The sequence below is a fragment of the Brachypodium distachyon genome, chromosome 2 (genome assembly GCF_000005505.3).
Source record: "Brachypodium distachyon strain Bd21 chromosome 2, Brachypodium_distachyon_v3.0, whole genome shotgun sequence".
Taxonomy (NCBI): Eukaryota; Viridiplantae; Streptophyta; class Magnoliopsida; order Poales; family Poaceae; genus Brachypodium; species Brachypodium distachyon.
In genome coordinates this window covers 57,985,764-58,008,939 of record NC_016132.3, presented here as the reverse complement: position 1 = coordinate 58,008,939, position 23,176 = coordinate 57,985,764, and the positions used below count along the sequence as shown (strand labels likewise).

Below are 23,176 nucleotides of genomic sequence, written 5' to 3'. Positions count from 1 at the left end.
TGCTTATAAGGTAAAAATTAATTTTTGAGTTATATTCTATGTAAAAGATTTAAATTCAAACTAAAGTCAATTAAGTAGTATAAGCAAGACCTTGCTGAACATGGTCTTTTGGTTCCCGGCAAAATGGCAACCATAATTTAAACATTTGAAAAGATTTGAATTTTTGTTTTCTAGAGTGTGAGTATGGATATTTGTACATTTTTCACCAAGAGATACATTGATTTTGTTTCTTGTTTCAAGTTTGTACATTGATTTTGCGACCTATGCAAAGTTCACAAACCTATGGACTAAGAATAGTAGTACACCATAGAGATCTATTCGAAATCTATGTATTTGGGTTTCTTTATCTTAAAATCAGCAATATTTTGTAACGAAAATTTATAGACGCGGAACATTTATCTTTTTTTCATGATTTTGAAACTCTAAAATATGATTATTGCTCCGTACTTTTTAAAGAAAAAATAATCATGCGGCCCTCCATGGAGCCGAACGTGGTTCTTCGTGACGTTGCGACAACAATGTCAGGTCTGGACATGGACGCGTGCTGCTGTTTCGGGGGAGAAGCTTCTTTGTTGCTACGGGGTGAGGCGAGGCGGGCGAGCGAATCCCCGTTGTGATCGTGGGAGATCTCGGGATAATATTAGCCTATTCGATCCTGCCGGATCCCCAAATCCTTTGCCTGCGCAACCTTAACCACCGGTCGCTCGCTTCGCTTGCCCCCAATCCAGACCCAGTTGCCACTCCACTTGCTTCCACGCCGCAAATAGCATAATGTAACGTGCTGCTGCTACACACACCGCAGCGCCAGCGTTCCCCAACACGTACGAATGAATACTTCATTTCCTTATTATTGAATTATAGATTCTCGAATTCTGTGGTATACAGCACAATACATACTCTGTAGTACAAGCAACTCCGTATTTTCTAACCGCCGTGCCTTACGAATTTTACCCCTTCATTTCTCTCAGTGGTGATATCCTCTATATAAACAACATACTCGGGAGTCCCCGTAAAAGAAACATACCCGGGAGTAATCGATTTGTCAAGCATAGCACTAGTAGATTGTCAGAATAAATAAGCCATTAAATTAGTCATAAGATCATCCAAGGCGCTGCTGCTGCCAATTATCTACAACTTTGTTTCTTCTTCCTCTTCTTGACCCCCCACTTTCCCTTTCTAACAAACACCAGAGAACGGTGCTACTGAGCACAGCAAAATTTGTGGATGGAAGCAGCTACTACTAGTAGTAGTAGTATAGAAGTATGTAAGACTTTTTTTTTTCTTTTTTAGTTCACTTGGAACTAAAATTTTTACCCCCAGGAGCTAATTAACGACGATTCTTCCATTAGTGTAAGCAAGCCCCCGGAAAAAACGAACCCAAAAAAAAAGAAATTCTTAGTGGGGTTTTGGTTCAGTTTCTTCATCAGGTCTCCACTGCCAGGCTGCTGCTGGACAGTCTTGGCTTCGTCCTCTCAGGCGACCCAAGCCCCTCCTGATCCATTGCCGCCGCTGCCTTTCTCTTCTTGCTGCTGCCGCTGACGGTTACTTCAGCAGCAGCCGCTTCCTCCGCCGGCTTGTCCGGTGCTTGCTCTGGCTTCTGCGGCTGCTTCCGCCTCAGCAGGTGAGACTTGAGCTTCTTCATGTCAGCGAGCTTCACGGGCTTCAGGAAGAACTCTTCGGCGCCATCTTCCAAACACCTGACATTTTCGTGGAATCGATCCTTTAGCACATATAGCAAGTGAAAAGAAAAGATACTTCTGTAGTTGCATGCATTGGGAAGGAAGAAGAGGATAGTAGATTGCTTGGAAGAGTTTCTTTTCTTTCCCCCCACTTTGGTTTCTCTCCTCAGTGATCACATCACTCAAAGGACATGTCAGAGATCTTTGCTAGGACAAGCAAAAGATATGGCCTTTTGGTTTTTCAGGACCTTTTGACTCAGCCCCAATGCATTGCCTTCTTTAATGCCAATCAACCCTTTTTGCCCCCAAGTTTTTTTTTCTTGACCACTGGAAAGTGGCCACAGAAAATAAACAAAATAAAACTTTTCTTTCAACAAATATTTTTGTTTTAGTGTGTCTGAAAAGATTTTATGAGATCTTGACCCACCACCACAAGGCAGGCATTGAGAGGAACATTTCCCTAAATACTTTAGGTCCCTGTCACCAGGATATGCAATCTATGCATGAAAACACCCGGCATTTATTGCCCCCATTACATTACATTACAACAACATCAAGGGGGGCTGTTGAGGAGGAATTCCTGGACTTTTTCTCCACTTGTCCCACCATATCACAATGCTACTCCCCTGTTTTGTTCATATCTGAAGGGAAAAATCTTTGACATTTGGCTTCTACCATGTTATATGTAAGAAAAACACTAGAGCCTTGCGGAATTTTTTAGCTAGGAAGCAAAAAAAAAGGAAGGATAAGCAAGACCACTTTCTGTAGTTTAATTTCAGGAAACTGTCTTCTTCCAAAGGATTATGTTTCATAGGTTTCCTTTGCAAGTTTCAGGAGTACCAAACTGCTAGCGCTTTTTTAGATGAACAGATAGCCTTTTATTGCTAGTAGTAGTACAACGGCACAACATTCAGGGGCGAAAGTTGCAAATCTTTTACTACTACAGTTAAGAAATCAATCCCAAAGCCTGAACAAGCTCTTTGCACACATTAACTAATATTCCTTGGGCATTCAACAGGAAGTCTTTAGGCAAAACTGGTATGATGGCAATATATTCCTTGTGCTCCCCACCACTGCTCCCCCCCCCCCCCCCCCCCCTCTCTCTCTTTTTCTCTCATGCGAGGACCATGTACAGCACTGGTAAAAATCAGATGCAGGCAGACAACGGAACAGTAAAAAACAAATCATTTCCATTCTGGACCCCGGCACACCTACTACTATTTCATGAACTAAATCAATGTTCTTCAATGAGGATAGACTGATAAATCAAGACAGATTTAATGGGGTCTGTGCTGACCTGTTGATCCTGGCAGGCACATTCTCAGAAGACATGATCACCACTGGAATGTCCTTCAATGAAGACGACCCCTGCGAACCATCAAATTAACATGTAAATTAACTTTTACCTCCACAGAGACCCAAGATGTGAATGAATGCGATAAGAGAATGAATAATAAAGGCCCTGCAAATCTCACCTTGACCCTCCTCAGCAGATCATATCCTGTCATGCCAGGCATGCAGTAGTCAGTGATGATCAAATTCACGTCAACCTCCTGCAGCACAAGGTACAGAAACCACAGGATTAGCTTCAGGTTTCATCCTAGCCACAGAACAGGAACCAAGATCCTAGGGACCAATCCAAAACAGACCAAGAAGAAGGCGAATCAACCGATTTTGTTTACCTGATGGTCAGGGGAGGAGGAAGAAGGCGAGGAGGAGGCGGAGGAGGAGTCCCCCTCGTCTCTCAATCCCAGCACCTCCAACGCCTTGCTCCCGGAATCCACCGTCGTCACTGCATCGCACACGCCCAAAGAACATAATCCGTCAGATTTGGGACTGGAAATAGACGAAATTTCCAAATGGAGGCAAGAACAGACAGTCTCTGTGCGCTAAAAGGGGCCAACCTTGGTAGGACGAGGTCTTGAGCAGCATCTCGATGAGCTTCCTGTCGATCACGCTGTCATCCACGGCAAGAACGTGGAACCGGGACTCGGCAGCAGCAACCACCGTCATGGCGGACCGAGAACTCAGCAGAAAACCGCACAAAATCTCTCTCTTTCCTTGCGCCTCAAACAGAAGGAAGGGGAGCAGATGAGGTCTGGAAATCTCGATGGCTTCTTCTTCGTTGCGGCCGGGGGAGCGCAGGCAGGAACGGCGGAGACCTTTTGGTGGGCGCTAATGCGGCATCTCGAGGCTAGCAGGAAGAGGAAGGAGAAGGATATAGGCGGAGGACACCATGGCGCACAGCTAGCGTTTCCCCCCTTCCTCCAGGAAAAAAAAGCAAGATCCGACCAGATCACGCTCCCGAATCTCCACAGCAAATCGCCTCCATGATTTCTTCTTTATCGCGTGGTCTCTCCCACTGTCCCGCTCTCTCTCTCTCTTGCGGTGCAGCTGTGGGTTTCAGAGTTCTTGGTTTCCCTTTGGAACTCTGCTGGGTGCTGCCGGTTGCTTTCTTTGGGCTCCTTCTGGCATTTTATGGGTCGTGGCTTGCAGCAGCAGATCAGCGGCGCTGCTTTAGGCTGGCAACAGTGGGAAGGAACTTAGTATATGTTACCGGTACAAGTTAATACCTTCACAGTGGATTGGTGTTATGCATTGTGTCATTTATTAAATTGTAGACTCATCTAATTATCACAAATCTCTCTCTACTCATTAATAACATGACACATCATCAAAATTGCTTAGTTGGCGCTTTAGTTACCACCTTTGTTACTCCCACTATGACTAGCCTTACGCCTGGACCGTCTTTGAGATTGGTGCGACGTGCCACGTCGCGTTTGTGCGGTTCCGTTTGCTTTTACCGCCACGGCAGTCATTTTCACCGTGTAGCCATCTAACAAAAATAAAAGTTGGATGTTATACTCGCTCCGTCTCATGTTAAATGTTTTTTTATACATTCATATTCATGCAAACTTTGAGTCGCTTGAAATGGGGACGGAAGGAGTAAATACTATTAGTTTTGTGTTATCCTAATTTCTAGCTGTCCATGTCCACTAGGCAAGGTGAATTGTGCCATGCATATAGCATTTCTTCCAAACTAAATAAATCCGTCCAGCTAGACCAAATTCGAGCCACAAGTGGGTAGAGTGCCGAGGGTTCATCTGTTGTGATTTTTAAAACGGCTGAAGTATTTCATTGTCTGATGACAAGAATACTCTAGTGCAAATTGAGCGTAACTCAGATGATTGTTTCTTGTGGTGGAACCAGTACACCCAAGTTTACGTCCTTGACCTGGCATTGGCGGTAGCATTGAATTGTATCTATTCCGATGTTTAACCTTTAGTGGAAGAACGTGCCAGGTGCGTGTATGTTTTTGAGGGTGTGCGTTTGTTCAACAGGGACTTCTGCTTCAAAAAATTCAACTCAAATTTTGATCTAAGATTTAGAAATTGGCCTAGTAGAGTACGGGACATAGACAGAATCTCGCTTGCAACCCAGCAATGAATCCAAAGACTATGGATAAATAATACGAGGGTCCATTAAAGCTCCAGAACGTAAATTGTGGTATAGTATTGGTTTTTACCGATCAGATTTTTCCTTCTCTTCTAACCAGCGGAAATAATAAATCTTGTATCTTGTTTTCAACGAGGATAATTAACAGAAACAGAAAACCTAGTATCTTAGTCGATTTCGAAATAGTTATTTCTCATTCAATAATCATAACCATCCGACTAAGTTTTTCTCATATGTACTTGCATGATTCTTGGTAATTCAATCACATTTGTGTCAATATCTATTCAAATATAGTTGTTTCTAAGTCGCAAAAGGCAAAACTAAAAATGAAAATACCAACGGGAGGGAGGGGGAGGAAAGAAGGACGCAGCCTTGCTGGCCCGTTCCGTCGCCGTCGTGGATGGGTCCCACCAGAATCCCGAGGAGAGATCCGGTGACGTCAGCCTAACCAACCCCCATTCCGACCTGTCTCCAATCTCCACCATTTTTACTTCCGGTCCGAGCCGGAAAAAAAAGGGGGCGTGGAAAACCATGTCGAGACTCCTCCCTCCACACCACTCGAGCAGTAAAACTAGTGGTAGAAATTCTGCTCCTTTTTCCCGGCTCCAGGTCGATCCGGGGGCGAGTAATTCGAGCGTGCTCCGGTCAAGATCTTCCCTTGTCGGCCGGCCCCTCTTTCTGCTGCCAGTCGGCCAGTCCCACTCCCAGCAAGCAAAGCGAGCGTTTTACTAGTATTTGTGCAACTGTATGCTCGTAGCAGAGTCATTCAAAAAAAATTTGGCTGGGTATGTCTCGCTTTTGACAGTACTGCTCGCGTTGACCTTCTTTTCCTTGACTAATGGTCGTTCCTAGCTTAATAAACAGTTGTAATACAGGAGGGCCTGCTGTGCTGTGTGATCACCAGTCAGCGCTAAACTAATCCCCTCTCGCCATCTCTCTCCCTCTCTCCTGCTTCAATGCCTGCTTATCTCTGATTCTTGGATTTGACGGAGCAAAGAAGAAAAGAGGGTAATTAAGCTAGCCCGGCCGGATGCGTGAACCGTACTGGAGCAGTAGTAGTACTAGTATATGCTTACGCACGCAGAGCAGATACGAGACTGTAGGAAGGAGATACGATTGCATGCACGCATCAAATCGTGGATTTTGTTTCTTCCGAAGCCAGGACAACATGCATTGGGAAGGAACCGACGCAGCAAATTAAACAAGACCGGGCCAGAAGCCCCGGAACGCATCGCATCGGATCCGGATCAGGATCGGATCGACCGAGGCTCCGGCGTAAAAAGAAGAGATCGGGATCGCGAATGGCGATACGATCTGGACTGGACGTACGTACGTCGAATTCCCCCGGACATATATCCATCAATCCTTCTCTGCCATGGCCTTGCGTCGAATCACGTTAAGTTTGAGCAAATCTCGCTTGGTTCCGTCTTACGCGGAAATGTGCGTTCCAGCGAATTGTACTCAATTCCTTAATTTCGTGTCACCACACTGAAACCAGACTAAGTACGAATGTGAGACAATCCGGTCAAAACCGCACACGAGGAATGGGTGGAAGAATTAACGGGGGGTCTACCCGTAGCGTGGACCGGATCATCGATCGGCTCCACCAACTGAATCCGGTACGGCCGATTTTGGCAAGATTTCTTTTTTAGGTCCGGGTGCCGTGCCGTGCCGTGCGTCAAGACGATGAGCTAGCCGATCGATCCTTCTTGGGGGCAGGACCGATACACTGTATCGTATCGTGCAGATGGCGTGGATCACTTATGGATGGATGGGATAGCTCCGTCTGCCGTGTTGTTCGATCGTGTGTGTGTGCGCGCTCAGTGCCGACACATCATCTACCTCGTTCGTCAGATCAGATTGACGGATTCCCATGTCCTGGATTTGATTTGATTTGATTTTGATTTTGATGGATGCGTGGCTCAGGTCTAGTTGTATGGACGACCTTTAATTGAGACATGCACGTGCACTCGTTCGCTCGCTCGGCGTCGAATAAAAAAAAAGATATATATACATGCAGCAATTAATCAAGGCTAGCACAATACACATAACTGGCGGAATGGAAAAGAAAAACATTTCATGAAAATATGTACTCAGGTCTAGTAGTAGATACAATGGACTATAGTATTTGCGCTCGAATTATTATTTTTTGAATATGTTCCGGCCATGGATTTTTTTTAATTTTCTTTCATCCGGGCATCCATTCAATTTTTTTGTACCCAAATGATGAATAGTCCACAAGCTATCTCTTTTGAAGCAATGCGTCTTACTTGGCCATCGATTTCCACCAAAACAACACAAGCTATCTACCTGTATTAATTCAAGAGCAAGATACTTCAAAAAAAGGGGACATCATTTTTTTTCATTCTTTTCTTGACCCTAGCAAAGCCAATCGTCTGGTAACTACTCCCTCCGTTTCATAATTCTGGTTAAAATATTACATGCATCTATACACTTTTTAAGAACATACACATTTATTTTTAGACAAATTTAAATAAAAAATTATGAAACGGAGAAAGTACTCGATATCAACATGGGGAAAAACAAAGGATCTGCAATCAGGGTAACCAAGAACCAGGAGTATTCCCCAACACTCGTTTAAACAGATTTTTCCCATCCACTTGCATTTTTTTGTTTCCGGTACTATTAGATTAGTTATTGCACATGTGACCGAGAGAGGTGCCAGCTAGTTGGCTGTGGATTGTGTTGCGTGGCGCGTAGATTTTGTAGATATTCCAGCTCACATGGTCATGGTAGTTGAGTGGAGTTGTTTGCAGAGATCTCTTTGTTTGCCAGATACGTCGTCGAACTAGCTTAAGGCTCGACTCAATATAGACCAACCATACACCAGACGCTAGTTTCTGATTTAGCTTCCGAGTTCGAACTAGGATAGTTTGCTCCATTTGCAACAAGGGTTGTTATAATGATTGTACTGCAATTTTTTTCCCTGGCTAGCACGGTGACTTATACAATTGCCTTTTTTTTTCTTGACTTAGAAAAGATCGACATACATTTATATACTATCTGAAGAAAATTGCGAGAAGATAAACAGTACTCCTTCCGTTCCTAAATATTTGTCGTGGTTTTAGTGCAATTAAACATGAGCGTTCTACTCTGCAAAAAATTGCCACTGCTCGTGGTCTTTAGCCACGAGAACCGTCGATTCCAGAGTTCCGAAGAAACCTGAACAACACAAAGAGTTCCCAGTTCAGTTTGTTCAACGCGAAACGCGTTTCTACCGGTGCCAGTATATACCCGTCATGTAAACTACTAGGGGTACCGGATAGTTCACAAATGTCAGGCTTGCAGTTGCAGGGCACACAAACGGCCTGCATATAACTTGTAATGTATATAAGGCCGGGCAGGTCGACAAACGCAGGAGTGCTCTTTATTTCGTCTAGACAAAGAATATGCATGGATGGATGCAGCAGCGTGTGATCATCACGATGGTTCTGCATGAATTCTCTTGGGTTTGACTCGCTGATACAGATTCTATGACAACGTAATTGTCCTTTTTTCCCCTTGTGGATTAACGGCCTGCCGGGCTCAACTCCTCCAGTCAGAGCCCGAGAGAAAGTTCTAGAGAACCACGAGCAACTTTCCATTGCTTTGCCGCGTTCGATTCCAAAGTGAATCGTGCGACGATCGTGAGGAAAGGAAAGGGGACGAAGGAAGGGATCGAGACTCGAGAGGGGTACAAAAAATAAGGCTGCTTCCGGCCGGAGGAAATCGATGCAGTTGTAGGGGAGGCAGGAGACCATGAGATCACCGCCGCACATGGCCTCGATCGGCTCAGCTCCGGCAGCGGCGTGCGCCACGCCAAACCTCACAGAAAGAAAAAGAGAATCGATAGCCCATGCTACTGTGTGTGTGCTCTGTTCTGTTCTTGCTCGTGAGGTGTCACCTGCCGGCTGCTGCTGCCTGCGGCCTGCCCGGTCGAGAGATCTTGTTTATCTTTTCAGCTTTGTGTCGGCCTGTAAAAAGTAGTGATCCTACAGTGGTCTCTGCTCCGTCGTCGTCACTGACGGACGAGCCAACTGCTTGCTTGCTAATCGACAGGTTTTGTGATCAGTAACCTGCCAGTACTGTAGTACTAGTACCTGCAAGTAGTTCTCTTTGCCGCTCGATCTCTTGGGTGGGTGTCGACTGTCGAGTCTCGACAGTCCCGCTTTTCCTCACATGGCGGTGCTCGAAGAACTTGGCCGTGGATCAAACGCTGGAATGGCAGGCGCATCAACGGTGGATGAGAATTCATTCATTCGCACACATAAAAAGGACAGAGATACCGTAACCCGGCTCCGTATTTGGCTTGCAATTCCGCTTTCAGGAACGTTTGCCTTCAAGTTTCTAGTCTTGCATATAGGTTTTGCAATTCGAAAGAAATCTACTTTCCTACTGATTTAAATGTAGAAAAGTTTCGGAGACATGTCTTGATAAAGCCAATCCATCAGCTTGGGCTCAGATCGAAGTCCTTTTGCAAGTCCAACCAGCCCAGCCTGAAAGCCAATGCTTACAACACTACATACATTTAGAGTCCAAAAGCAAAGTTTCAGCATCCTCGTAAGCTACAGGACCTAACCAAATACAAATGCAAACCATCTTGCACATATACTCCACGATAACTCGAGCAAGGTTTGAAACATTCGAACAACAACACAAGTAGTACAAGATTACAATGGTTTCACCAAGACAAAGCAACCATTTATTCAGGGGGGGGGGGGGGGGGGGGGGATAATTAGAAGTAGGGAACGCACAAAAAAATATCTCCTTATTCAGGCATTGCATAGTTACACGGTGCAGTACCGGCGATAGCATTCCAGTTTGTTCCTGACCATCTCGTTTTACTTGTTCTAATGATGTTCATGGCATAACGACATGCTCTACAAAAAGAAATGCCAGTGTTCTGCAACATCCTGAGTTCATATTCCCGGCGCATACAGGCAACAAAACATAGAGTCATACACAGGGTAGCTGGAGGATGCTGCTCGGTGGCAAAGCGTGGATCATTCGTTCTTCTTCTCAAACTTCGCCCTGTCGGCGCCACTGTACGGTGCAACGTGGTAAGCGTATTGCTGGAGGACCGAGAAGATGACCATTTCAAGGATCACCAGGACGTTCTGGATCGCCTCCTGTATGTGCTCCACGTCCAGCCAGAAATGGTGGGACTGAATGATACCTACAGCAGCTAAAACATCCAGAGCACAGCCCTGCAAAAAAGACAATAGCGTTCAAGAGCCAGGACCTTGATCACATTTTATCTGATCAAACAAACTGTTATACTAAATGAACAGGTGTTGAATGTAGTTCTTTTGTTTTCTACAGAAAACAAGGTTTGCATGTTACAGTGTCGCCTGATCATGATGCACTCATAGACAACAGGGTGCACTCACAAGAAAGTTCCACTGGGAATGTCAACTGGAATAAAGTTGTTCCTTAAAAGGTGAAATACATAGTTCGTAAGCTTGTTTTACACTTCACTTGAGTTTTCTTTTTCACTGGAAAGGTAGCACTGCATAGTTGTTTAATCGCAACCCTCCTTTATTAAAAAGCAATCGAATCTGAACATATAAATACTAATGCATTGGACACTTAAATTGCAAATGAGGCTCCTAATTGATAATTATGAACTGTGATAAGAAAATAAGGTGATTATATATCATACTAAACTAAATCCAAATAGTCAATGAGAGAAGACCCTTCATGTGAAATCATGGCAAACAACTTGGTAGGAATAAAAGGGCTAAAGTCTAAACTTACAACATTACTACAGCAATACCACTATGCTCAATCAAATGATTCAGATATAATCATGAAGATAAACTGATGCAAAATTATATTGGTAGCATTTAGAGACACGGAAAAAAGAGAGAGGAAGATTCTAACTTGTTTCAGCCAGAGCGGGTGATTTACCTGCCAGAAAGAGAAGAAGACAATCCCTTTGATGCATAGGAACTTAGCAAGAGGCTTGTGAGGTGCCAGCTCCTTAGCAAACAAGTGATAGAAGATGACCAAGGCATATAATGCCATGGAGACTGAAAAATTCAGTATAATTGTGAACGTCCAGCTGACCCAGCTTGGGTACAGCCCAAAAAGCTGAAGTGTAATCATCAGAATGGAACATACTGGCCTAACAACAACAAATTGCCAGGTCCAGTACTTCAAAAGCTTTAGAGTCTTGTGCTCTAACCGAACATTGCGGGGCTGCCAAAGCACAGAACCACAAGAGTATTAGACTATCAGTTCCTTTCAGCACACACCAAGTAAAACTAATGTAACAGGGGACAAAACCACAGTATTGCTAACAGCTTGCAGACTACATATGCAGGTTATAGGCGCAATATGCAACTGTAAACAGAAGACAGATTCAAGAGACAGCATCCTTTCAAGTACATGCTGATATATCGAAGCTTGGTGAGCAATACATGAAGAACACAAGTTAAAATCATATTCAAACTTAAGTATAACTCAGCATATGTACACGGTTCAATTCTTCCAGGTATCACTATCTAATGACTGCCTTACTAATGGAAATATATAAACCTTTTTGTTAAGATCGTGAACCATTTTAGTATTACTGATCAATACAGCATCCTTTAAATATGGTGAGGTTCAGTATGGATTTGTTTAGGTATGCACCTAGCAATTGTCATTAGTACTGTTGCATTACCAAATTTCGAGCCTATACCATAGCAATATTAGTCAAACATCCTATAAGAGTACAAGGGTGTAAGAAAGATACCAGGAAAAGAGAAACAGGGAAAGAATGATGAAGCACCCTCCCTTTGATTTCATCAGGTACGATGTTTTTACTGATAGATATATTCAAGTAGCTGTACATCAATGCCAGAAACTTGGCAATGACCTGCACAGTTGAAATAAAAAATGGAAGGAAAAATTAGTGAAATAACCAACTTCAGGTGCAAAAATGCCGTTGACCCAAGAGGACTCACCAGTGCCTCATAGCATTCTTTAACAGATTCCAAGCACGTAAAAAATGTTTTGCTTCCCTTAATATCGAGAAGGCCAACAAAGGAAGTTATAGCATACAGTGGAGGCATTAACACTATAATGAGTATAGCCTTCTGCTCCTTGGGATTTTTCCAATAGAAAAGATGTTGTGATACCAATTGTACTGTGAAATGCATAGATAACATCACACAGCAAGCTGCTCCAAGGAGGGTAAGAGTTGGAGGATCCATTTTAGTAAGATCCATTCCTGGGAACAGCGACATTGTGCCTGAAGATATCGATTCATATTTATATATCAGGAATAGAAACTTAAGATCATTTTCAGCAAAAAAAAAGAGATAAAATCAGAGCTGCAAGAAACCAAGGCCATGAAGATTTCTACGACTATTCTCAAGATTTTTAGGCACTGTTCCATGTTTAATACAAGTTGGGTTCTGCTTCACATACATTGTGCATGTGATTAAATTTGCTTACTGAAGCCTGTCATAGCTCATTTTCATAAACAGGGAAGCACACATGAAACAGGAAAACATAATGAACGCATAACTCAGACCATGCACATGGAAGGATGTATGAAGCAAAACTTACTACCAGAAAGAAGAGCACTTGCTCTCGCTTTATTAATGAAACTGGTAAAGCTTGTGCCTCTTTTGGAAAGAGAAAACACTCAAACCGTAAGGAACTGACACCCAGAGAACCATGTTTCAATGCTTACATAATTTACCACGCACAATGACCTTCTCTTGTGAACCAGGAGGCACCAGCAGATCACATATTGTTCTTGATGTCGAAGTATATTCTAGCTTTTTTCACCAACTTAAGATTCAAGTAAACCGGTTGGTACTTAAACTCAATATAAAAGCAGAGGTTAAGATTTTTGGGTCAACTGGTTGATGGCTTTGGTGCCTAAACTCAACCCTTGGGACTGTGAGTGCTTGTTAATTCATTAGTAGTGGCTACAAGGGTCACCGGCTGGTGCTTCAGGGAAGAATTAATATTGCTAGATAGACACTGCAGAATAATCATTCACCGCAGCCGGGCATGAATCAATCCGGGGACCCCCGAACCTAATAAACTAGCTCTATCAGCCGTCGAGTACTAGCTAGCGGACTCCTGATGGACGAATTCGGCGGGGGAAATCGACGAAGAGGAAAAATAATCGAGCGGAGGAAGTCGCCCGAGAGGAGTGCGGCACTCACCTGGTTGGGGGCTCTTCGTGGGGAGTTGGCTCGCCGGCGGAGAAGAGCGGGGAGCAGGCGCCTAGTCGTGGAGCCTTGGAATCTCCGTGTGGTGTTGGCTCCGCCGGCGGAGAAGCGAAGAGCTCGCGGGTGGAGCTGTGGTGGACTTGTTTGATCTCCTGGCGTGCGTGCGTAGACCGCTGGAGCTCCGGCTGAACCAACCAGGCAAGAACACGTTTATAACACGTCTGCAGGGCCGAGTTGAATGCAGATCTGCACATCTGCATCGCGGGCTCCAGCGTTCTGCCGACACTGCCGCGTCGATACGTCTAACCAAAGAAATACTCCGTAGATTTTTTTTCTACAGAGTCGGGCCGCGTAACCGATGCAAACTGCTGCCACAGCTGCTGCAGCCCAACTAGTGGGGTACTCCGTATTCTCCAATCGATGGGCCTGCGAACAAGGGCGGACCAGATTGCTCCTGGACTAGCAACAACGCGTGATAGTCTTCTTTGTATATTCCCGATCGTTCCAGAAACGTGAAGTAATTTGTAGAGGTGACGTAAACAAAATCAAAGGATTGTGTGAGACCATGTAGCTCGTTTTGTTGGCGAGAAAACATTTTACACTTGCCCTTATCCGATGTCGCACTCTACAAATAGTTTAGATTTCCATGTTCAAGTTTAGATATATCCAAAAAAAAGTTTGTTTGTTACTCCATCGTATGCCATCTCAATGATCTACAGGTTGGTTTTGTCGTCCTGAGCAAGTGTGTACATACGCTTTCTCTATCTGGCTCCTCGATCCTCAAGGTCAAGCGTTCGCTTCAGACTTCAGCGTTCAGCTTCCCCGTCCACGGACCAATCAGGAGCTGACATATCAGCCCTCTCTCCAGTCGTGGCGTTTGACCGTTGACCCAGCCAGTCCGGCCGCAAAAGATAAACTAAGCATAAACAAAACGTGTGCGAATGGAACGGAACACCTAGCTCTAGCTAAGCAAGCAAAGCAGCTCCCTTTGAATTTTCCAAAGTCAACACTGTTCAACGCTGCCTTATATATGCTTCACCCGCACCGTGCCTATTCCCCAACACCACACGCACACGGTTCCCGGTTTAGTTCTCTGCTAGCTCCTCCATTCCTCTTCTTCTTGCAAGTGCGCGCGCGCGCGTCTAGAAGCTTCTAGAAAGTTCCTTGATTCGCGCCGGCCATGGGCAACGGCCTCTCCCCGTGCACGCACATGCCGGCGACGGCGACGATGCCCGTGGCGGCGAGGCTGGTCTACTGGGGCGGGCAGACGAGGCTACTGCCGGTCACCGACGACGAAGACGACAACGGCAGCTGTTCCAGCTCCTTCACGGCGAGGGACGTGGCGGCGGAGCTCGTGGCGGAGCACATAGTCTGCGCGGCGGAGTCCTTCTTCGTCGGCCTGCCGATCCCGGTCGTGGCGCCGGCGGAGCGGCTGCTTCCCGGGCGGGCCTACTTCGTTCTCCCCGCCGCGCGCTTCTCGGCGGCCACGAGGCTCACCGCCGCCACGCTAGCCTCGCTCGCGCCGCCGGGGACGAAGAAGAAGACGAAGAACGCGGTGGCGGTGCGCATCGCCGGGCCGGGCCAGTGCCCGTTCGAGTACGTCAAGGGCGCCGAGGACGGCGCCGCGCCGCTCATCAGGGTCCTGCCGGAGTTCATCGAGAAGGTCATCGGCTGCAGCGACGGAAACGACAGCGGCGGCCATGGCAATGGCGCCGCCGCTGGAGGTGGTGGCCGGCCTGGGAGGAGCAAGAGCCGAGGTGCGGCGATGGTGTCAACGGCAACGGAGACGGATGAGCTGTGCAGCACGCCGGAGCTGAAGCGGCACTACGCGCAGCTCGTTGGGGCGAGGAGCCGGCCGTGGTCGCCGCCGCTGGAGACGATCTCGGAGCGCGGCAAGCGGAGAGCGCTCTGGTCGCTGGCTAGGCTACTCCTGTCTTCACGATAGGCGCATGCAGTCGTTCACCAACTGATTGATTGTTGATTTGCATATAGAGATAGATCGATTTCGTCTTAGCGAGTACTAATTGAGATTGATCAAGACACGTTGTACTGAAAATTTAGTTCAGTAATAGGTGAAACTGAGAGATCATTGGTTCGAAACTTAGAATCAGGGATTCTCATATATGAAACACAAAATGTATACAGATATTTTGAACTGATTGTACGGTGCAGCTTCGACACATCTGAAATTTGGTCTGATATGATGAACGAACCAATTCATTAAGGTAAAATTCATGGGTTACATACGAAAAAGAAAACAACAAACTCGGTTCAAAAATCTGCTCGAGTTCTGAACATCTCTTCAAAAACAAAAACAAAAACAAACAAGTACAAAAACAAAAACAGAAAAAGAACATGTTTGATTTGATTCCTTGAAGTACTAGCTAGCTTAGGCTTTGGTTGGCACGACCCCTTCGTTCCCGGCGAGCAGCAAGTACTTATCCTTCCTGGTCATGGCCGTAGGCTGGAACCCAAGCGCGTCAGCAATGGCGCCCTGCACCGTATTCGCCACCTCGATGCTACTCTTCCCGCCTCCTGTGCGCACCGGCTCCAGGAACCTTACCGAGTACTCCGGCCTGGGGTTCATCAAGAAATACACCGAGTCCAAACACTTGGCCGCCGGCGACGTGGAGGTGCCGTAGAAGACCGCGGACTTCTCGTCGACGGCGACGGGGCTGACCTCGTCGGCGAGCTCGGCGAAGAGCGGGCTGAAGCGGAGCAGGAAGGGCTCGCGACACGTGGTGCCCTCGGGGCACACCACCACGTCGTCGCCGCGGGCCAGCAGGGCCGACATGCGGGCCCGGTCCTCCTCGCGGCAGCGGGTTAATCGGAGAAGAGGGATCGGCGAGAGGAGCTCCGAGACGCGGCTCAGGCTGTATGTCACGGCGGAGACGGGCTTGTTGAGCGCGCTGGCGATGGCGATCGCGTCCAGGAGGGTCCGGTGGTTGCAGGCGTAGAGGCGGCCGCCATTGGAGGTGTTGGAGGTGGGGGTGGGGGTGCCGGAGCCGGTGACGGTGACGCGGACGCCGGCGAGGGCGGCGGCAGGGTTGATGAGGCGGCGCGGGAGGAGGGTGTAGATGGCCATGCGGACGGCGGCGAGGAGGACGGCGAGCGGGAGGTAGGCGTACATGGCGAGCGCGCGCGCCGGGGTCGGCGTGAAGGCGAGACGCCCGTCGTGGAACACCATCGGCTTCGGGTAACATTGCTGGCTCCCCCGATTATTATTCTCAGATTTCGATTTCTCTGCTGCTCCCTTTGTCGCGGCCATGAATCTCGCCTCCTTTTCCGCGGAGTCGTCTTCTTCCATGAAGCCCGAGTAGTAGTGTTGGAATCTACGACAAGGTACAACGACTAAACTAAATTAAATTCCTGTAAAATCTCAAAATAGTATTCATCGACTCGTCGGTATTTTTTTGACAGTCGGAATTGTTGCGGACGCTTAACAAATCCCGATAATTGCGGGTCAATTTTGGTTTATCAAATCGAAGGTTTCCTAAATCAAGGTCGGTTTGTTTTCTAAACCAAAAGTTTTCCTAAATTGATGGTTTTCTAAACCGACGTCCGCATGCGTGCCTATATAATAAGACGTTTCCGGTCTCAGAATGAATAGGCCAAAAATCTGTCATTGCGCCCACGATTCAATCTCGCTGTTCCCGCCGGCTGCGTGCACAGCTCGCCAGGAGAGCAGGCCTCCGGAACCCCGACCTTCGAGATCCTGCCTGGGAGACGGTCGATAAAGTTTTTTGGGGAGCGTTCTTACGCGACTGCTCACTTCATCACGTCCCTTCTTCATCGGCTTCTTCGTCACCATGGTCAACAACGGTGATCCCGCGGCTCAGACTGCCGCTCAGGCTTAGGCTTAGGCTCCCTCTCAAGCTCAGCATCAGCAAGCTGCTCAACTCCACACAGCAGCAGATCGAACAACAGGCGACTGCTGCTGCCCAGATGCAAGCACAAGCGCTCGCAGCTGCCCAGGAGGTTACCAGGTCGGCTGCTGCAGTCGGCGTGAACATCAACGCCACTGGACTCGTCACCAACTTTAACAAATTCATCAACAAGAAGCCAACTCAGGAGAAGGGCACCTTACCGTATGTAATCCGCTATTTCTTGTTGATTTTATTCAGTAGTTATATTATGCATGCCGTGAAGTTAGATGAGTTTTATCGCTTTGCGTTGTTGTTTAGTTTGTCTAGTTTGCATGACATAATATGCTACATGTTTTTAGCCATAATTTTCTGAATTAAATATTCATCGAAAATACTGCCCTGTTGTGCGGACATCTCTGCCGACCACGGCGTCGAACCCGAGGTACTCCTTGAGGAACGCCTCGACCATCACCGTCGGGAACGAGGAACTCACTGCCGCCGTCATCTTCCCCGGCACCGGCAGCGACGGGACGGATGTGGAGCGGTAGAAGTACCTGGGCAGCACGGCCCGGCCGATCCGGGGCGCCTCGTCCCGCCGGAGCCCTCAGAAGGACACCATGGCCATGGCCCTCGCGCAGGTCTCGAGCTTCACGAGGCAAAGGAGCGGGTAGAGCGCCAGCAGCAGCAGCCCGCGCGCGAAGCTCCCCGCCTCGACGGCGCCTTCCCCGCCAAGAGCAGCACGTCCGCGTCCCCGACCGCCGCGGCCGCCATGGTGGTCTCGCCGCCGACGACCGGTGATGGGCGGCGGAGGAGGCCGGCGACGAGTCTTTCCTTGACGGCGCGGTGGAGGCCGAGCAAGCGGTGCGCGTATCCCTTCATCGTCGTCGCCGGTAATTCCTACTCTTGTATAGTTAATTTTGATCGATCGTTGTACTTGGCTGCGTATGGCGATCAATATATGGACTGTGTCGATGCGATTCCTACTCGAAGAAAGACCTCTTCAGGAAGGCATAATACCTTTCTGAAGCGGTCTTTCTATGTTTTTTTCAGAAAAGAAATCCGTATCGGTCTGGCATTGGCGGGTGGCACAAAAACTCAAGAACACGGCCGCGCGCTGCTGGCCAGCCAAGCGGGCCCTATGGTGCCGGAGATCTGAGCGCGCCAGGCCTGCCACGGCGTGGGGCGTCGACGTGGGCTCGCGCGGGGCGAGACGGTGTTGGACGTGGCCGTAACCAGAGATGCGCCGATCTATCTCTGCGTGCTCGCCTGCAAGGCCCAGATCGGACTGGATCCGTGCCCGTGTGAATACGATATCTCGGCCCATCTCTGGTCACGGCCGCGTGTGCGTATAGCCAGATACTCCCTCCGTCGTATAATTTTTATCAAAATATTACATGTATCTAAACGTTTTTTAAAATAAATATATCTAATTTTAAACAAATTTACATGAGAGATACATGAAATAGATGCATGATATTCCCTTCATTATAGAGGCCGGTCTTTCCATTACGTGCAAGAGGACTATTTGGAGTCGCAGCTACAATAACACCTCAGAATTCAGTATTTCCTCCGTTCCATAATTCTTGTCTCATATTTGTCCAAATATGAATGCATTTATTTCTCAAAAGCATATGAAATAGATGCATATGCAATCCTGTCTTTTTCTTGCTGGCTTTCTCCAGCTCGTCGCAGAACGTTGGACACTCTTCGCTCATCGTTCGCTGGGTTCTTAGTTTCAGTATACAAATAAAATAGAATTAATGAATATATATTGGTTATTTACATGTTATCTAATAAATCAAGCCTTTGCAATAGCATGCATATAAGCACAGAGCACATCCTTCACACAAATTAGAGTTTCATCGTAGGCCTTCAGTAACTAGAGAACCACACAGACATGTTATTAGAAGATATTTTTTCTCACTTTTTGCAGATGATTCTTTTTCTCTACATATATTGGCCACCATCATTGGTTGGTGTTGCAGCGTTTGGAGAGGCACACATGACACGCTGGCGTCCTTGATCATGGTCAGCGTCAGAGTCTGTTAATTAATTAATACTGGAAATGCCCGTGTGCTGCCACGGCCCAACGCACACGCCACGACCACTTTAAAAGATGATCTCGTGCACTAATAAATCATCATTCAAATTTTGTACCAAATTTTCACATTCTAACAGATCCAATACAAAAGTTCAAAACATAGAACAAATTTGTATATATCCCAAAGTCTGGAATCCATAGAAAAAGGATACTAATTTCTAAGCATGCAGTCGAACTATGAGTAGATGCTAATTTCCAATCGCAGCATGCACATGGTAATCATTCAGTGCATGGTAGAACACTAATCTATCTATTATCCATAGTAGCTACCATCAATCAGGTTGGGAGTACATTCCAATTAGTTATTGAATTATCCGTAGATTAGTGCAAAGCACCACAACAAACGAAAACAACAAGGACTCGCCGGATGGTTGAGCTATGGCCGGCCACCTATTGGATCTCATGCGTGGATGGCGGACGACGGCCACTTTCTGGATCACGCGCAGGGACTGCGAACAGCAGTCGTCGGGTGGATCTCGCATGGTGTCGGTATGCTTGTAGTGGCCAGGCCGCAAACTGCAGCGAGAAAAGCATGATGTCCAGACGAAGGAAGGAGCAGGAGGTCGGGGGAGAGAAGGGAGGCGGGTGGGGTGGGGGTGGGGGCTAGCCAGAGAGGAAGGGGGCTGCGGCGGCAAGAGCGATGGAGCAGGTTGGGTGGGGCGTCGGGAGAGGATCGAGCAGGTTGGGCGCTGGGGGCGTCCGGGTCAAGAGAAATAACGAGTGGTGGCATATTGGCCATAATTTTGATGACATGACGTACGGCGACGGTCGTACCATCACCACCAACTCCAATTTAATATGTTGGTATAGATCTTTGGCCGTTGCTTTAGCGAAGTTTCTGTTAAGTTTTTTTAAAATAAACGTGGGGCTGCGTAAGATTATCTGTTGTTCTTGGATTGTATTGTACCCAATTAATTTGTGTTCCTACAATATAGACTTGTTAGGTAAGAACTCGCAATTTGTCCCAATATAGACTGATGACGGAACGCGGAGAGACCTAGGATGTAGAAGATTTTATGACAGTGTTTTGCCCTAAGAGAATGTTGTTTGCAGCTCATATGAACACAATTTAGTTTTACAACAGATTACCCTATGTAGGTCCTTACATGATCTTCAAATCTATTGAACATGAGTAATATCAAAACCCACATAGTACTCTTGACACACGCCACAGATACACCATGTATGCACCGGCTGTACTACTATTTATCTCATCCTATATCTATGGCTGCATTTTGATTCATGGTAGTTAATTAGACACCGTCCAATATATGATCCGATCCTGGCATACTAGTATAATTTATGTATCACTGATGCATATGCAGTCCTGCTTTTTTCTTGATGGCTTTCTCCAGCTCGTCACAGAACGCGGGACACTCCTTGCTCATCGTTCGCTGGGTTCTCTGTTTCAGTATAAATTAAATGGAATTAATGAATATACATTAGTTATTTACAGCTTATCCAATTAATCAAGCCTTTGCAACAGCATGCTGATATTGGTTATATACATGACAATTAATTATTATTATTTTGCGGAAAGAGAATTAGTTAAGCTTTTGTGCTGATTTATATGACAATGTTTTTGCCCTAAGAGAATGTTGTTTGCAGCTCCTATGAGCACAGTTTAGTTTTGCAACAGATTACCCCAACTAGGGCCTTACATGATCATATTCAAATCTATTGAATATGAGTATATCAAAACCCACATATATAGTACACTCTTTACATAAATCTAGCCTTTGTAACCGCAACCTACCAGGGTTAATGGACTAAAATGGTGCCATGTCCAAGTCTTTTCCGAAAAAGAGGCACCACTTTGCATCAACTGATGCACACATCCCACACAACAAAACATTTCTCATTTATTTGAGGTGCCACACGTTATATAACTGGGCGGAGACGATTTTTACCCGTTGTCTTGTGCGCCCGGCTTCTGAATAAATGGATCATGTGGGAGCAGAAAATGTTGTGCTTTGTTTCTCAGAAAAAGAAAATGTTGTGTTTTTTTTCCTTATCTTGTACTACGATGACGAGTAAGTATACGAGGCAAAATTTGCCAAAATGAATCGAGTAAGCATGGGTCGATGACATTGATAATCACCAAAGGCTTCATGCAGACAGATCACAGATGTACTAGTAGCAATTACCTGAAGATGGAGGTTATAGAACGTCCTGTTCCCAAAGGCAGAAGTGGATGAGCTGATGAGGCGAAGGCCTTCGTTCTCCAGAACCTTTATACACGTGGACATCGGCAGCGCCGCCGCTGCCGCCATGCCGCTGAGCAAGCTGACCTGAACCATGATATCCTTGTCGTCGAGGCAGGTCGCGGAGACAACAGGGGCCACGTTCTGGTCCTTCATGGCGATCACTCCCGGCTTGCAATTGGCGCGCGTGAGCTCCTCCTTCTTCCTCTCCAGCCCGTCCACCTCCTTCTGCAGCTCCGGGATGTACTTTAGCACCCGCGACACCGTGATCGGGATGCTCAGCTTCTTCTGCAGTTAGTCAAATCATCACCAGATGCGTCAGGATTCCAAGCAGAGATGCATCAGGATCAAAGATCCATGGTGGCATGGTTTGAATTTGATTTGATTGGTTTCGTACTGTGTGGTCGGCGTCGGGGAGGAGGGAGCGGAGGGAGGAGTAGAGCTCGTTGAGCTGCTTGCGGCGGTCGCGCTCGTACGCGTTGTGGCTCATCTTCCTGCCGCCGCCGCCGGGAGAGCCGGAGCCGCCCGACGAGGTGTTGGCCGCCGCCGGCATGGCGGAGAGGTCACGGTCGTCGAGGCCGCCGCCGCCGCGCCACTGCCCGCCGGCGCCGGAGAAGATGGCCTCCGCCTCCAGCGACGAGATGCTGCTCGCGAACGGGTCGTCGACGAACAGCTGGTGCCCCATTGCTTCCTCCTTGATCTAGCTTGTTAGCGAGACGGATCTAGCTAATGGCAAGAAGTAGAAGCCTGCTGCTGCAGCCTGCAGGTAGGGGGAGACCACACCCTAAGCTTAGATATATGGATGGAGTTGGCTTCCGCCGGTTCCGGAGTGGTGACCCTCCTATTTATATACGGCAAAGATCGATGCATGTCAGTGTCACATGCGACCTAGCCCTTCCAGATAACGAATTCTTAGCTAACTAATAATATTCGATGTCTCCATCTGTATCTAGTCGGAGAACAAGCAAAAAAAAGAATGAGCTCGAAGGGTTTAATTTACTTTTATCTTATATATAGCTTGCTTGAAATTACATTTGCAGAGTGGGAACTAAACCTTGTTAATCGAACAAAAAAAAAACTAAAATGCACTCGCTGATCATCCCATCAAAACGTATCTATACTAAAACTATTTTTAGCTACCTAGCTTAATTAATTCATCAGTTAGCTGAATATGTGGTGGATCAATTTAACTTGTACTAGTACAAGTAGTTGGTTAGTCTTGTTATAAAACTTTTCCTTTCCATGAAACAAAACAAAAAGAGAAAAATGAAAAAAAGAACGCACGCACGTACGTATACATCAAAGCTAGCGCCGCCGGATCCAGTGGTGCGATTCCGTTCGGGGCTCGCCCTACTTGGGGGGCAAGATGCCATTTTGGTTGGAGCAAATTACAACGACAATTAAACTATAAAACTCCCAAAATCAAAATACAGACATTCCAGTATTATACTTGCACTATATATACTACTACTAGCTAGCTAGATACTACTCGTAGCACTACCTGGTGTTAGGTTCAAGTCGATCAGAACTGCGTACTTTATGTATAGTTATAATCAATGGAAGGAGCTGATCGAGCCAATGCATGGAGCCATTTACTCGATCGATCAGCAGCTATCTGCCTAGCTGGGTAGCAGGTAAGCATCATAGTACTATACATTAAGCTCATAAGCCGGATAGATAGATACGGGCAGGTCGA

General features: G+C 46.8%; 4 protein-coding genes and 1 pseudogene across 4 annotated transcripts; 1 reads left to right on the top strand and 4 right to left on the bottom strand.

The window, feature by feature from the left end:
• Window positions 1-1,038: 1,038 nt before the first annotated feature.
• LOC100839190 (two-component response regulator ORR4) lies at window positions 1,039-3,692 on the bottom strand. The gene is made up of 5 exons (XM_003565043.4): window positions 3,584-3,692; window positions 3,362-3,471; window positions 3,155-3,232; window positions 2,977-3,047; window positions 1,039-1,697 (listed from the first exon to the last, which is right to left on the bottom strand). Exons 1-5 carry the CDS (start codon window positions 3,690-3,692, stop codon window positions 1,424-1,426), a joined length of 642 nt encoding a protein of 213 aa, XP_003565091.1. The 3' UTR covers window positions 1,039-1,423.
• A 6,175-nt stretch (window positions 3,693-9,867) lies between these two features.
• LOC100838673 (protein LAZ1 homolog 1) lies at window positions 9,868-13,510 on the bottom strand. Its single transcript, XM_003565041.4, has 5 exons — window positions 13,304-13,510; window positions 12,086-12,372; window positions 11,875-11,997; window positions 11,046-11,336; window positions 9,868-10,342 (listed from the first exon to the last, which is right to left on the bottom strand). The coding sequence occupies exons 2-5, from the start codon at window positions 12,365-12,367 to the stop codon at window positions 10,139-10,141; spliced, it is 900 nt and encodes a 299-aa protein (XP_003565089.1). The 5' UTR covers window positions 12,368-12,372; window positions 13,304-13,510; the 3' UTR covers window positions 9,868-10,138.
• Window positions 13,511-14,370: 860 nt separating this feature from the next.
• On the top strand, window positions 14,371-15,468 carry LOC100821494. The gene has a single exon (XM_003567435.4). It carries the CDS (start codon window positions 14,490-14,492, stop codon window positions 15,252-15,254), a length of 765 nt encoding a protein of 254 aa, XP_003567483.1. The 5' UTR covers window positions 14,371-14,489; the 3' UTR covers window positions 15,255-15,468.
• A 95-nt stretch (window positions 15,469-15,563) lies between these two features.
• Window positions 15,564-18,054, bottom strand: LOC100821195 (annotated as a pseudogene).
• Window positions 18,055-20,288: 2,234 nt separating this feature from the next.
• LOC100838371 (protein IRON-RELATED TRANSCRIPTION FACTOR 2) lies at window positions 20,289-22,312 on the bottom strand. The gene is made up of 3 exons (XM_003565040.4): window positions 21,878-22,312; window positions 21,424-21,768; window positions 20,289-20,679 (listed from the first exon to the last, which is right to left on the bottom strand). The coding sequence occupies exons 1-3, from the start codon at window positions 22,163-22,165 to the stop codon at window positions 20,584-20,586; spliced, it is 729 nt and encodes a 242-aa protein (XP_003565088.1). The 5' UTR covers window positions 22,166-22,312; the 3' UTR covers window positions 20,289-20,583.
• Between the last annotated feature and the right edge of the window lie 864 nt (window positions 22,313-23,176).

What these genes read in the sequence shown, in the direction of transcription:
- LOC100839190 (XM_003565043.4), bottom strand. Translation starts at nt 3,692, where the DNA reads ATGACGGTGGTTGCTGCTGCCGAGTCCCGGTTCCACGTTCTTGCCGTG. An exon ending in CAAGACCTCGTCCTACCAAG is followed by an intron (nt 3,472 to 3,583) that starts GTTGGCCCCTTT and finishes TGTGCGATGCAG; the next exon opens with TGACGACGGTGGATTCCGGG. An exon ending in CCTCCTCCCCTGACCATCAG is followed by an intron (nt 3,233 to 3,361) that starts GTAAACAAAATC and finishes CTTGTGCTGCAG; the next exon opens with GAGGTTGACGTGAATTTGAT.
- LOC100838673 (XM_003565041.4), bottom strand. Translation starts at nt 12,367, where the DNA reads ATGTCGCTGTTCCCAGGAATGGATCTTACTAAAATGGATCCTCCAACT. An exon ending in TCCCTGTTTCTCTTTTCCTG is followed by an intron (nt 11,337 to 11,874) that starts GTATCTTTCTTA and finishes GTGCTTTGGCAG; the next exon opens with CCCCGCAATGTTCGGTTAGA. An exon ending in TCTTCTTCTCTTTCTGGCAG is followed by an intron (nt 10,343 to 11,045) that starts GTAAATCACCCG and finishes TCTTTTTTGCAG; the next exon opens with GGCTGTGCTCTGGATGTTTT.
- LOC100821494 (XM_003567435.4), top strand. Translation starts at nt 14,490, where the DNA reads ATGGGCAACGGCCTCTCCCCGTGCACGCACATGCCGGCGACGGCGACG.
- LOC100838371 (XM_003565040.4), bottom strand. Translation starts at nt 22,165, where the DNA reads ATGGGGCACCAGCTGTTCGTCGACGACCCGTTCGCGAGCAGCATCTCG. An exon ending in TCCCCGACGCCGACCACACA is followed by an intron (nt 21,769 to 21,877) that starts GTACGAAACCAA and finishes GACTAACTGCAG; the next exon opens with AAGAAGCTGAGCATCCCGAT. An exon ending in TCTATAACCTCCATCTTCAG is followed by an intron (nt 20,680 to 21,423) that starts GTAATTGCTACT and finishes ATACTGAAACAG; the next exon opens with AGAACCCAGCGAACGATGAG.